Below are 14,086 nucleotides of genomic sequence, written 5' to 3' on the forward strand. Positions count from 1 at the left end.
CAACTGTCTAGGATGTAAAAGTGAAGCTCCTTTGTAACACTTCAAAACACTTAGTAGAAAGGAGTACCAAGCTATGCATAAAAAGCACAGAAAAGTGTTGCATGGCCTCTGTATACAACTATACTATGAACAAGAAGTATTCTATCTGCACTGCTCTTGCTCAAATAAATGAAAAAATCAGTAACGTGGCACACAGTTCACTTCCTCTTTGTATGTGTGGAGGTAAAAAAAAAAGCTTCCATATCTGGATTTTTTTTTTTTCCCCTTGCTTACTCAATGGAACTGCTGTCCTGAAGTATTAACTCTTCTCCTAACACTTTTGAATTTTCAGTTTCTGTAAGAGAAACATGCCCTGATGATATGTGTATACACACATTTATATATATTTTTTCTTAATCGCTCTTGAAGGTGTTGGTTTTAGCTTGTGGGTTTTTTTAATATTTTTAATTAATTCTTTTCTTACTGAAAAATCCCCTGTCTTGACTGAAAAATCAAAACAAAAACTCTTCCAGATCTGCTCTGTGTATTCCCCAACGAAAGCAAAGGTTGATTGCCCCATCTGAAGCTAAGAAAATAGATACCTTAATAACGTCTTGAGATTTTGCAACAGCAAGACATTATTATGAGAGAATTTCATCTGAGATGCTTGAAAAAAAAAATCCTTCACATACAGGCTGAATTAGAAAAATATTTTTATTTACAAGAGTAAATAATGTAGTGCAAGGAGAGTGGATTTAACCCTCATTAATGCATAGATTGATGCAATTTTTAGTCTGTAATCTACATTATTTTGCTGAGGTGTATTCACAACTGATTTAAAGGTCAGACCTTTCCTACAGCTACTTATCTGACAGTTTTAAATCAGACAGAAGGCATTTGCACTCCGTACTTATTATCCATACATCCCATCTAACATTTACCAGATAAACTGTCATTTAAACAGGTGTCTTTAAGAGTTACCATAGAACATGAAATAAATCCTTTCCACTGTTATATACATAAGAATCCAAAAATAAATTGTTTACTTTGTGTCAGCTGTTCACTTACATTTTCTTTTATTTCATTAGGGAAGCTACCTTCTTTGGCAGAGCAGGCAACAGGAACTGTTGTGTCCCTCCAGGGAATTGCTGACGCTCATGAAACTTTGACATTTCAAGGGTTAGCCAGCAGAACTACTATGTTATGATCATATTGCAAATCTTCCTTGTGTCTTTCTTTCAAAACAAAACAATTTTTCCCATCAACGAATTAGGATGGAATATAAAATGCCAGAAAAAGTAATTGTTACCACTCCATGTACCAAAGCTCTGGCATGTGTGCCATGGAACTTGGAAAGCCTTGGTGACTGGGTTTCACTTTTGTCTCACTTCAATGCTTCCAACATAGAAAACTCTGGTAACTTCACCAGTAAAATAAGCTGAAATGCAGTAGAACCGATTTAATAACATACTAGATATGTCAGAAGAATTTCTTTGCACATTCTTCAATTAGGCAAAGACTTTACATGTTTTCTTGCAATCTTCCAATGAAATACGGTATGATCATGTGTTTGGTATAGTGAGATAATCTGCATTATCTGTTCGGAGTGCTAAATAAATTGTAGAGGTGGCTTTCCTCTATAGTGGAGAAATTAGATCAGTGAATTCCCCTACGATTTTGGCTGTCAGACTATATTATTAATGCCACTAACAAGGTTGGTTGCCAGTTCTTAGATTTGTAGTTGTTCATATCCCATCTTCCCGATGGGATGTCAACCTTCAGAAAACTACACTTCAGCACGTAACAAGAGGATTCTGAGGGTCTGAATCTTGCCGTGCTAAATCATTTGAAAAAGTAGATTCCTCTTGCTGAACTAGTCCAGTAGCATCTTCGTTGCTATTTCCTGAGGAAGAAGGTTCATCTGACGATGGTTCTGATCTTGTTCCAGGAGAATTACGGGCTTCAGAAAAACATCAAAAGAAATTATTAAAAAAGACCCCATTGTATCTAGGAAGTCTATTCATCAATATTTAAATATTATGCGGATATAAAAATCACAATATAAAGATAATACTCAAAGGTTATGAAATATTGACAGAAGAGTATCTGTAACTTTAACTATATACTTAGTAAGTACGTAGTATGATTCCCAAGTCACATCAATTGTAGCTAGTAAGAAAGGAAAGCAGGGTTTCGGAATTACTTACATAGCATGTTATTCACAGCTATATGTCTCAAATGCTATCTAGGAATTTTAAAATTAAAATAATCTTTTTGTTTTTTTTTTTTAATACTATTCCCTTTAGGTGTGGGTTGTCACATGGAAAGTAATTTTTTCTGTATTTTGTTACAGAAACATGCCAGAAAACAGTATTTTCTGACATAGGCTTAAGCTGTCTTTGGAGGTTAAAACTCAACATAGGAAAATGTATTTAATGGAAGAAATTCTTTTCATAATGGGTAATATTAATTTCACAACTTCCCAATCCAAGATCCTGCCTTGCAATTTAAAGTGAAACACTTGCTTGAAGCTGGCAATGCTTCTTAAATGATGACTTGTTACTTTTGCATGGGATAGGAGGTTGTTTTTTTCCCCCTTTCCTGTGAAATGTCACTTTGTCCCTGATATATAGTGAGAAAATAATGGGAGTTCTAGGAGACTGAAGTCTGCATTTGGTTTTCTGTCTTTTAATATTCCCTATCCCAACAGCAAACCTTTCTAGTTCAGGACAGGGAGAGTCTGCAAGTGCTGACTGAACGTATTCACTGATTCTGTTACTGGTATGAAGAGGCTGAACTGCCCCCTTCTAAGTTCCTCCAACGTACCAGCTCTCTCAACCTTGCTTTTCCTCCGACCTTGTATCTGAATGGATCCAGTCATATGAGAGGGAGAACAGCCTCATCATGTATTATGGAGACAATATATGAAATCAAAGTCATATACTTACTCTAGCCAATACTGCACGTTGAGACATGGGAAATAATCTCTTATTTCCAGTCGTAATCTCCTGCAGTTAATGTTTCACTAAGAATCTCCATTATCAAGGGAAATTCTCCAGAAGTCAACAGGTTTAAACTTATGCGCCTTGCTTCATCCACCCCTTTCCAATGATCAAAAAATGACTTGTGTGTCAAAGAAGTTGCTGTTCAGAGGCAGCTCTACCAAAACTAGAATTCCTGCTTTTATTTTTGAAGCTTTTACTGAAGTAAAAAGATCACTCTTCTTTCTTTGGTTTTGTTATGACACATACTTACCAGACAAAGACTGGAAATACTGAACTGCAAATGCAACCAGAATCGACAAAAGAAAGGTTCCCATGAAGTAGATCTGCGACAAGAAGTTTAAAAACATATATTAGAGCAGTGCAAAGCCAAGGTAGTGCTCCAAATGAACTGTGCATGTACAAAACGAGGAATACATACCAGAGTGGATTGTAAAATATTGTTCCAGAAAACTCTCATGTAAAAATAAAGCAATGCTAATGAGCATGGACTAATTGATTCCTGGTTACTATTATTCCAGCACCTACAACAAGAAGATTAAAACAACTAATTAATCCTGCTCTACAACTTCGTGGCATCTGTCACCTGGGAATCTCAAGTGGGTTTACAGCAAACCTCAGCAACCCAGAAAAACAAGCAGATATTATCATCATTTCTCAAAGATGGTGAAGTAAAATTCACAGAAATACCAGATTAACCTCATTAAGCAGAGAATACCTTACCCTAGGAGTATACTTTTATTTTCTTACTAGTCAACAATGGGTCTGAGCATCCAGACAACCCTTGCCAAGCAGTGACAGTACACCGTCATACTCAAGATACTGTGTTCCAACTAATGTGAGTCAACAGAAGTAGGACATGATTCAAGAGCAGATGCACAAATTCTAGTTTCCTATGCAGGAGACTGGTGCCTAAACCCCCTTTAGAGACAATGGCGTACTACATAACACAGTCAGAGCTTGAAGAGTGCTTGAGCCGCCTAGCCACTAGGGGTGAGCTGATCTGCTTCGCAGCTCCATCAGTTAGGACTTCACCAACTAGAGCAGTTTAGACAGCTAAATTACAGGCACTTATTTTAAGCTGCAATTGATTCTCTTCTACCAAGCTGAGGAGGCAGATGGGTGGGCAGGTGTGCGTAGAAGTATGTGACCTTCTGGACAAAAGTGTACGACAATGGGAAATCCCTTCAGTGTTGTCAGCTCTGGAGTTATTCTCACTGCAAAGCAGATGGATTCATCCCAAGGCAGAATTTGGACTCAAGCTTACAATCCCAGATGGACCAGCTGGTCCAGAAGCTCTGTTTATCTGACTGGTAATTTCATGTGGAGTGGAAGTAATTTAGAGCGTAAGTTTGGGCTAACCGCAGTGAACAATTCCAGCAGATTGTTGGTGACTTGACAAATGAGGTTTTAACATTGGTATCTCCACTTTTTTGGGGTTATACAACATTTAGTAGCAAAACAGAAGATAAACCACTCATTCTTGGTTCACAGCCTCATGTATTAATCATCAACTTCTCCTTCTTTAAATATCTGAAAAGCAACTTCACAAATCCACCAAATGTTGTGTAAACTTCCCATTCTCACTGTGGTTTTAATACATGTTGCTTTACCCAGGTAAGGGAAATCTAAGCTCTGTACTGGAACCAGAGGTCTCTAGGAGGTTTGTGCATGAACAGTGCTGGCACAGGCAGTTCAGACAGCAGATCTGTTAACCTTCTCACAAATCAAATATTCTGTGCCATAAAATCTGTGCAAGGATGTTCTGAGGCACAGTGTGAGCAGAAACAGGCTGGAACATCTTTGCAGTATAAATAGGAAGGACTGCTATTATCCCAATAATATACTTTTAAATTCTGCATTAAAATTATGCTATATTTATCATCAAAAGATTGTTTTGGACAGTATATTGTCAGTGCTGAACTAAGGAACTTAAATATACAGAATTGGAAAAGACCTCCTGGATCACTAAATGTAGTCCCTGCTGTTTCAGGTAACCACGTATAATCAGGTCTCTCAAAACAGGCACAAACTGAAATATATTTAGGCAGTTTAAACATTTCAAGCATGTTGACCTTAACCAGCCTTAAACCATACAAGGGAACAAAGTTAAAAATTACAGGAGTTGGTGTTCTCTAGAGTAAATGCTACTCAGGTGGAAAAAAACAAAGATGCTGAGTAAGGGGAAAAAAAGACTCACCTGTAATAAAGTTCCTGAAGAAGTGAAGTATTACTAGAATGCAATGCCTGATCAATTTCCAAGTGATCCAGAATGTAAGAAGGTATGGAGTTGCCCTCTTCTATGACAAGGGCCAAATTAAAGAAACCCTAACAAAAAAAAAGTATCACTCTTGAACCATTAAGTTTTCACATGTATATTTAAGGTCTAATATAAGCATCAAGTATCTAAATAATTACAATTGCCTTTTATAAATTCATTTAATATAATATGATCTTCACTGAATAAATACAAGAGCCTTCTCTTCTAACCATATATCCAGGCAAACATGGAAAATGTAAAATCATAGAATCATAGAATGGTTAGGGCTGGAAGGGACCTTCAAAGGTCATCTAGTCCAACCCCCCTGCAAGGAACAGGGATATCTCCAACTAGATCAGGTTGCTCAGGGCCTCGTCCAACCTGGCCTTGAACGTCTCCAGGGATGGAGCATCCACCACCTCTCTGGGCAACCTGTTCCATTAAATTAGTGTTCATTTGTTGTGACACTGTTTTCTTTGAAACCATCTGGAAAAAGATCTGAACTTCCTCACTTTTAGCTGCTCTTTAAACACACTGTAATCTTTTATCTACTAGGGAAATATAGACTGAAAGCAGAAACGGATTCCTGCTCCACTACTGTTTAATTCCTCTCCGCCTGGCTCTACAGATCAATAGTAATCTGAATAGTGAAACTGAGAGCAGAAATTTGCTCTACACAATTTAAATTCTTAATCTTACAGTTTTGACAAGTCTTAGGCATCTGTATGTCTTTTCAGAGCCATGAAGATGAACACACAGAAGACATATTAAAGGATTCCTTATCAGTTCAGCTTTCATACTTTAAAGTAACTGCTCATGCCCCTCCTCTTCTTTCCTTTGCTAGTTTAGTAGTAATGTTTTGTCCCAATATCCTCAAAGCAGACCGAACTATGAAACCTCTAATAAATTCACATGCAAGATACTGTCTGAGGACATTGTCACAGGGTCAGGGAGAACAGAATACTGCACCCAGGACGCTTCAGGAGAGTCTGAGGGCAGGACACTCAATGTTGTAACACTGCGTGCCTTTGGTAATGGGACCTGGTGTCTTCATTATAAAACATTTCAAGATGAAACTTTTGTTGGTGGAGCGAACAAAAGTCACCCTAGGAGTCACTCAATACACCAAAGGAAATGGACCAGGCTTCTTGCTTATTTCCTAAAATAGCAGAGGATAGGACTGAAGTAAAACTCAGCAGTCTATTAATTCTTCCCCTTGCAGGAGCAAAAATACCAAGGTCACAACAGAATCAATTGTGTCAAAGTAGGGTAGCACTGAATTAGGCCATTCACCTTTAGCTTTCAAAACAGCCTAATTCTCAGACTGTCCATCTATGCTAGGTTTACCTTCTATTATCATGAAACAGCAACTACTGACTTGCATGGTATTTTGCAATAATTGTAACTTACTCTAGCAGGTCTCTTCAGCGCACAGATGTAGCCAAGCAGAATAACCAGTCTCATGAGAATCCTCAGATTGTTCTCAACTCTGCTATTTTTTTATAAATACATTACAGCTGCAGACCCACCTGTGAATCTCCCTCTACTGCAGCTTGTGCATACATCCGCATTGAGAGCTCAAGGTTTTTAGACTGGTTCTGGTAACCGTAGTAGTAGAAATCACCCATCTTCAAGTAAGCTGTGGAAGAAACCAGTAGTAGATCATGTAGAGTATTTGTAGAGATAGAATTAACCAACTATTAATATAATGAAGTAGTTAACTTTAAATTCTTTAAATTTAAATTCTTTAAATTTAAAGCAGCATATTAAAAAAAAAGGTATTCTTTCTCTCTAGTTGTCTCTGTGGCTACTTTACTTCACACTGACTACTGAAAACATTTATAATTTCTCATGGTTTCTCTTCAATGAATTTACTGAATGTTATTGCTACTTTTACAAAAACTAGGACTTAGAGACTTTAATACTGTTTTCCTTCTTCACTTGCTGAATCTGTCTTTGGGCAACCTTATAATTCAGGTTAGCCCTATTAATTTGAGGAGACTTAAAAACATGCTGTCTAAGTGCTTGTTCTGTACCTGTCACTACGGTGGCTGAACCCATCCCAAAAGATACAGAACTTTGCTGATGATAACTCCATGTTAAAGTTTAAAAACTCCCAGGACCGTGTCTACACTTACCTGACCTAAGCTTTCCCCAAATGCTTTGAAACACTTCTACACTCTGCCTTGTGCATCTATGGCAGCTACCTAGAAATCCCAGCTGTTTCTATAGTGGCTATGGCAGAGCTCTTCCAGGAAGCAAGTCAGTCTGACCCAACAGCAAAGGCAGAAAGACTGCATGGATGAGCTGGCAAGGATGCAGAGTGGAAGGCCAAGAATACTGTAGTGAATCATCAGGAAGAGACAACTGCATCATCCCAGCCCTGGCCTGGAGAGCACTCCTGCTATAGGCAGTGACCTAGAGATCACCCTGTGTTGCACCAATAACATAGCACTGGAAATCCTGCTGCCAGGGTTAGACTCTCTGTCCCTTACACTAGGGATTTGATCCTCCACTACTGCAGAGACGGGTCTGAGACAAAACTTCCATTATGTTACTCATGTGAGGAAGAGATACAGTAACAAAATCCTCCCTGTGTTGAACCCAGCAAGTCTTCTCTACTTGAATGGAATCACAGTCTTGCCCCATGAGTCTGACCTTCAGAAGCTCCTCTGAAGAGGAGCTGTAAGACTGGACCAGTGGATCTGCCAAAGAGTCAAGCAAACTGCACCTTACTAAGGTGTCTACAAACTCCTCAGGAAAGCTAACAGGGTTTGTCAGCTCCTCTGGCTTCAGGCTGTATCAATGTGGTATTCAGTTTCCACGCTACTGCGTGTTTGTACGAAGAGCCTGAATTACTTTTACATTCCACTTTTCCATGTGCTTATTACACAAAGCACTTAAACCTTCTTGTGAGACAATCAGATCAATGTTTTCAAATACTGAATAGCTCTTTCAAAGGCACCAAAATGACTTAGTCACTAAAATCACAGATGTAGTAAAATTTCAGACTGAAGGAATGTAATTTATACATAAATAAATCTTTTTTTTTTTAGTATATTTTTTTTAACAGATAATCCTTTAGTTCCCCAAGGTATGCTGTGCCAATGTTGATAAACTCTGCACCTTAACAGGAAAACTCATAATAAATTAGATAAGGAATCCTTCAGCCTTCATTAGTTTCTCATGACTCAATTAGGATAAGGAAGTATATTTGCTTTTGGATTTTCTCTTTGATAAACTAAACAGCATGAGCTCCTAAAGTCTACTGCTATTTTTGTTTCTTAAACCTTGAGTCAATTGCTCAGGCTTCTAAGTATCTAGCCCCTTCTCAGGGGCTTAGCCTTTTTAGTTTATTTTATTCAAATTTTAAGCCACGACAAGGAAATTCTCAGAAAAACTGTGCTGAAACACATTTTACCTTTTTTACCTCTGATATTCCTACCAAAACACTAAAAAGGAAACGTATGATAAGCAGAGATTGCTCTTCCCTTAACTTGTTCACTCACATAGAAGTTGTAATAAATGTAGTTTTTGAATCTTTTTTAAAAAAGGTAAAATTAAAATTCAGAAAGAATTCCTTATACATACCAAATGAGGGTGCATTGACTTGAGAAACAGAGAAATTGTAGTATCTCCAAACACAATCAGTTGCTAGGTATTTTCTTGCTAGGTCCTGGAAAGAAAATAATTGATCCATTCATATCACAGATGAGATTAGGATCACATTATTATTGAGAAGTGCTCCTTTTAGGATAATGAGTTGTGTATACATTTACTTACTGGTCTTTCTTCACAGATGTGTGCTAAATTTGACTGTGACACTTCAATCCCAGTTTCAGCTGCTAGAACGTAATGCAGCAGAGCTTCATGCCTAACGTTAGATAAAATAAATTAGTGAAAAACCTAACTAAAATAACATGCATTTTAGTTATAGTTAAAAAAACCAAACCACTAAATAAATTGATAAAATCACCTAAGAGCAAAATTTTGGTACAAGGTTTAAAAGCAAGAGGCTGGCCAGCACATGCAACAGCTACATCTACTGGTAACGCTTGGTGTAACAAGCCATGCTGGATCTCAACAATTTGCAGTTTTCTCTCTTGCATTGAAGCTAGATCACTCCAGTGTGCATCTACTCTAAGTGCAAGACTGATGATAAAGTTGAATTGATATTAAGCCAAATTAGCTATTTAAATATTTCGGATAAAACATTCTTAAAAGAATCTTACCTCCTCCACTTAACTCCCACCCCCATCCCCCCGCCCCGTAATTAACTTAGCCGGGTACACATCTGTCAAACATTCATCTCAGCACTTATTTGGTATGCTTTACCCTTTTATTTCTATCACTTGTTTGTCTTGTCTTTTTAGACTATGGGCTCTTTGGAACAGGCATTTGCTCTTACTGTATTTGAATGTGTGAATAAAATAACAGTCTCAGTCCCTCTATGGACTCTAGGCACCTCACTGACCGTAAAACAAGTAATAAAAGCTAATTTTGCATTTGCAGTATAGCAGTTCAGTATTGCAGTACAGTGGTACAGCACTGCTCATGATTCCAGAGAAGAGCATCTCTTTCATGTTCTCTGTCACTCATCTACTCAATATTATCAAGCCTAAACATTCAAAAATAAGAGGAAATCTTTAAAATCATGTGTTTAGTTTTAAAATTACAAGATTTAAAAAACACTGGGTGTGTTCTTTTCCTACTAAAGCTTCCTATTAAAGGATCATGCTTCCAGTGATTTTCTCCACAACACAAAGCTAAAACCAAGGCAAGTTTCAGGGTTCAATGGTTTGTTTAACTGGAAGCAAATAAGTTTAAATATGCATTTGACTTCAAGAGTAGGTGTTTAATCAAAGAAACTTTAAATGAAATTGTGAAAGCAACTGCTCTTACAGAACTAGCAGATGTAACCTCCTGCTTCCCAACTGCTTCTGCAAGATGACAAATTCTTCCTTTTACTTGCCCTGTAAAAAAAATCTGGAACAACGGGGACCTGGCACCACAGAGGGAATTCAGGATACCTAAGCTGGGAAGTTAGCTCTTCTTATCCTTAAGTGTCAAAGGGCAATTCAGAAAAGAAACTACATTTAAGGCCTTTAAATCAGTCTCTGAAGATGACACTACCATGTCTAACCACTGTGTACAACACATGGCTGCTAACACCAACGACTGAGGAGCACATATTACTTGGTCTGCTTGGCAGTGTAACAATTTACACCTGGGCAAGAGACATGAAGAAATATTCCGAAGCAAAGATTTCAACACAAACGTACTCCTAAAACCAGAGATGACTAGGACTAGTATTTATAAGTAACTACCCATACACTCCCAGTCACCAGCATCCCAAGTGGGACTCCAGCAGACTTGTCCTCCTAACTGTTGAGACCAGACCTTCTGGGATCTTAATGCTCTACCTGTCATGTGCACAGGACTTTCATGTGACTATATGCAGAGTGAGCTGGGTAGAGTCACAGGCTTATACATTAGAACATGCTACGAAAACATTAACTGAGAGTTTTTCAGTGTTGAAAAGTGACGTCATGTCTCAGGAGAAACGTCTGTGACAGACCAAATAAAAAGAAACTTCTTCAAGGAATGAGTTACTCCAGAACAGACCACTGATGGTTTCTCGCATACATATCTGATGCTCATGCCTACAGCTTGCTGCAAAAATTGAGCATTAACCTGGAGGCTATTTTGAAACTTCTTGGTTGGCTCACTGGATATTGCAGCCTCCTATCATACTTTACAGAAAAGATAATATTAACTATATAGAAAAAAAAGAACAAGTCTAATCCAGCAGCCTCGATGACATGAAATGATACAGAAGCAAGAAAGCAAAGTATGGATTTTGGAACAGAGGGAATATTAAAAGTCACAGGTGTTCCTCTGGCTAATCCAGTGCACATTACATGCTACAGTACTACAGGATAAGAATCACAGACAGCAGATACAACACTATTTCACTCCAGAAACTGCCTCTTTTTCGCTTGATTCTCCCAGAACTGCTGAATTGTTCTTTGGGTCAGCTCCTTCCCTTCATGTCAATGAGTGTTTTGCTATTCATTTCAGTAGTGCTGATATTTGTGAGGTTTTTTTGAGGTGATGGCCCAATGCTAATTATTTCATCATGCTACAAAGCAAGTGAAAAATAGAAAATGAACTTGAAGAGAACAGAACAAGCATACCATGACAGTTCCAGATAAGCATTAAGAGCTTTCCTGATGACATGACCTAAGTAGCCATTCTTCTCTGCAATGTGTTTTGCCCAGCTATAGAAAAGAACAATAAAAAAATGAACAGCTGTGCTCCAGAGATGCCATTCCAACTCACACTGGCTCCAAGGACAAAAAGAATATGGGATCATCTCCTGACTTCTTCCATAAGACAAAGTATGAGATTTCACAGTAATTGCTGCATCAATCTTGTAACTGTTGACTGAATGAGAAGATTTTGTCCATTCATCTCCACGAGCATATTGGAAACATGCTACGTTTTTTTCTTGGCAAAATTACTTTTTTTTTTTTTAAGAAAACAAACATAAATCAATAAGTGCTATTAATAATTCACTTTTTCTTGATGCAAAATACCAGTTCTGCCACATCAGGAGCCTGATTTTTCTTGAAAATCAAGTAAGCATGGCTTTGTTAGATATAACCTCTCAGGGTTGTTCAATACAATCTCTCTGACTTGTTACGGGAAAAAGAAAGTACTAGAAGTACTCAGCATCTCTCAAAATTTACTGGTCATTTAAATAATACACATAATTCATGTGGATCAAACTTTACTGCAGAAGAACCTGTCACGGAGGTAAGCACCATGAAGTACATGATATTTAGACTATGGACTTAAAAATAGTCAAAATAATCCCATCAGAAATATATTCTCCTTTAACAAATGGTTTCATTCCTTACATTACAGCTTTTTCTGGATCTCTAGGGAAGTCTTCCATATTTCCTGTGATGTAGTACAAAGAGCATCGTAAAGTCCCTTCAATATGCCCTCCTTGGGCAGCTTTATAGAAATAGCGTGCAGCAACTGTCTGTGAAGAAACAAGACACAATTAGCAACTCTGCATTATTAATGTTTATTGAGTTTTGTTTCCTGGGACTCATTTCATTAAATGAATTGAGAGGCAACTGGCTCATGAGGGCAAGCCAGTTTAACTACTTTTATTGTACCTAGGCGAAATGAATTCCTTTCTGCTAACTTTTTAATTGTTTAGGCTGGAAAAAGGTTGTTAAAACCATAAATTCTGGTAATATATGGAATATCAAACAGGAAGGTGTGTAAACGTGTATGCTACCAGTTGTTAGTTAGTGTGCACTGACAAATGTAAAATTATTCACTAGTAGATAGATTAACAGGAGATCCTGGAAAAGAGAGACAGAGAGAGACTTTTGCACTGGCAATGCCTAAGGGAAGGCTGGGGAGCAGCAGCAATGCTCAGTATGTCCAGCAGTGCACAACCACAGGGCTCAAGCCTCTGAAACTGGTTTGCAGAAGATAACACAAGCTGAGTAGGCAGGGCCAGAGCTGCAGAAGCAGGAGGGCTGTGTGACTCTCCATGTTTTACCCTCAGAAACAGTAATCTGTAACGTAAATCAAAGCAGCATACAGTCTGAAATAATTTATTTCAGGAAATTTTTAACCATCAAAATACGTTTTCTGTGAGTGAGCATGGACTTCAGCATATCCATGACAGCCATACAAAGTACTTCTCCTTGCCCGTGGGTTTGGTGAATAAAGAAACCTGGGCACTTTTAGGTGTAATCTTATAATCAGTCCACTCTGAAATGTGTGTTTTGGTCCCTAGGGAAAGGAAGGAAAATGTGTTTGTCAAATGCACATGTTGGCGAGCACTGCTCCTGTTGGTAGCAGAAATGCTCATTGTCTGGAGTACATCCAGATCTCAGAACTGACAGGCCACACTGGAAACATCTTTTAGCACCAAGCACTAAGTCTGCTTGCATTTATTAAGCCTACTTCACTATCTTTGTGCTGCTGTAAGAAATAATATTATTAAATATTGACTCACCTGATTTCTACCAGGTACTCCAGGATAAATCCCATCTAAATAAAGGACACCAAGGTTGTATGATGCATCTGGATTTCCCAATTCTTCAGCAATCAACCAGTGTTCGGCTGCTTTTCTGTAGTCTCTTCTAAAATTGTGGTAATACCATCCCAACCCGTTCACTGCCTGGGGCAAGCCCTTAGGGAAGAAGAAGGGCAGTCTCAGGTCACACATTTCATTCTGCTTCAAGTCACTTCGCAATTCCAACCTGCTGCTTGACTTTGGGTGCTCTCACCACCTTGCCTAGATTCTAGATGCCTGGCACAAGGATCCAGCCAAAATTACACTGATCTGGGACTAAGGGATATAAAGGTCTGCTAGCTTTTTTTCACACTTTTCTCCCTTGCAGCCTCATACTGAGAGCAAGGACTAAGACTCCAGTGTGGTCTCATTCTATAGAGTCTCAGCTGTGTCTGCATTCAGATTTGTACTTGTTGACAAGAACAAACAGTGACTGCGTTTCACCTGTTTCCTCTGCAAAGCCAGCCAAAACGGGGCACCGATTCCTGTGAACTCTCAGAACCCGGTTGACAGGATTAGCAATCAAAAAAACCCACTTCTTTTAAACCAGAACATTTCCCTAAGAATAAACAGCAAGCACTGAACACAGAACTTTGTGATGCTGTTTTCAAAACTTATTTGACCAACATCAAACAGATCTGTTTAAGGTAGTGCTACATGATATTACTAAACTGCATCTTTGCATTGCGGATCAAGAGGAGAAAATCTTCCTGAGACAGTTTTTGTTTTGGCTGCAAT

The 14,086-nt window shown here is 38.3% G+C and overlaps 1 protein-coding gene across 2 annotated transcripts in view; it reads right to left on the reverse strand.

Moving 5' to 3' along the window:
• Window positions 1-726: 726 nt before the first annotated feature.
• The window catches only part of SEL1L3 (SEL1L family member 3), a 35,791-nt gene continuing 22,431 nt past the window's right edge, over window positions 727-14,086 (reverse strand). For both annotated transcript variants that reach the window (XM_086612035.1, XM_086612036.1), the window contains 10 exons: window positions 13,289-13,465; window positions 12,165-12,292; window positions 11,439-11,522; window positions 9,025-9,115; window positions 8,833-8,917; window positions 6,771-6,880; window positions 5,182-5,309; window positions 3,403-3,505; window positions 3,235-3,307; window positions 727-1,939 (listed from right to left, as the gene is read on the reverse strand). In XM_086612035.1, coding sequence (XP_086468161.1) covers window positions 1,773-1,939; window positions 3,235-3,307; window positions 3,403-3,505; window positions 5,182-5,309; window positions 6,771-6,880; window positions 8,833-8,917; window positions 9,025-9,115; window positions 11,439-11,522; window positions 12,165-12,292; window positions 13,289-13,465 — 1,146 coding nt within the window. In that variant the 3' untranslated portion in view covers window positions 727-1,772. The remainder of the gene's footprint in view (window positions 1,940-3,234; window positions 3,308-3,402; window positions 3,506-5,181; window positions 5,310-6,770; window positions 6,881-8,832; window positions 8,918-9,024; window positions 9,116-11,438; window positions 11,523-12,164; window positions 12,293-13,288; window positions 13,466-14,086) is intronic.

Source organism: Tauraco erythrolophus, chromosome 5 (genome assembly GCF_009769465.1).
Source record: "Tauraco erythrolophus isolate bTauEry1 chromosome 5, bTauEry1.pri, whole genome shotgun sequence".
Lineage (NCBI taxonomy): Eukaryota > Metazoa > Chordata > Aves > Musophagiformes > Musophagidae > Tauraco > Tauraco erythrolophus.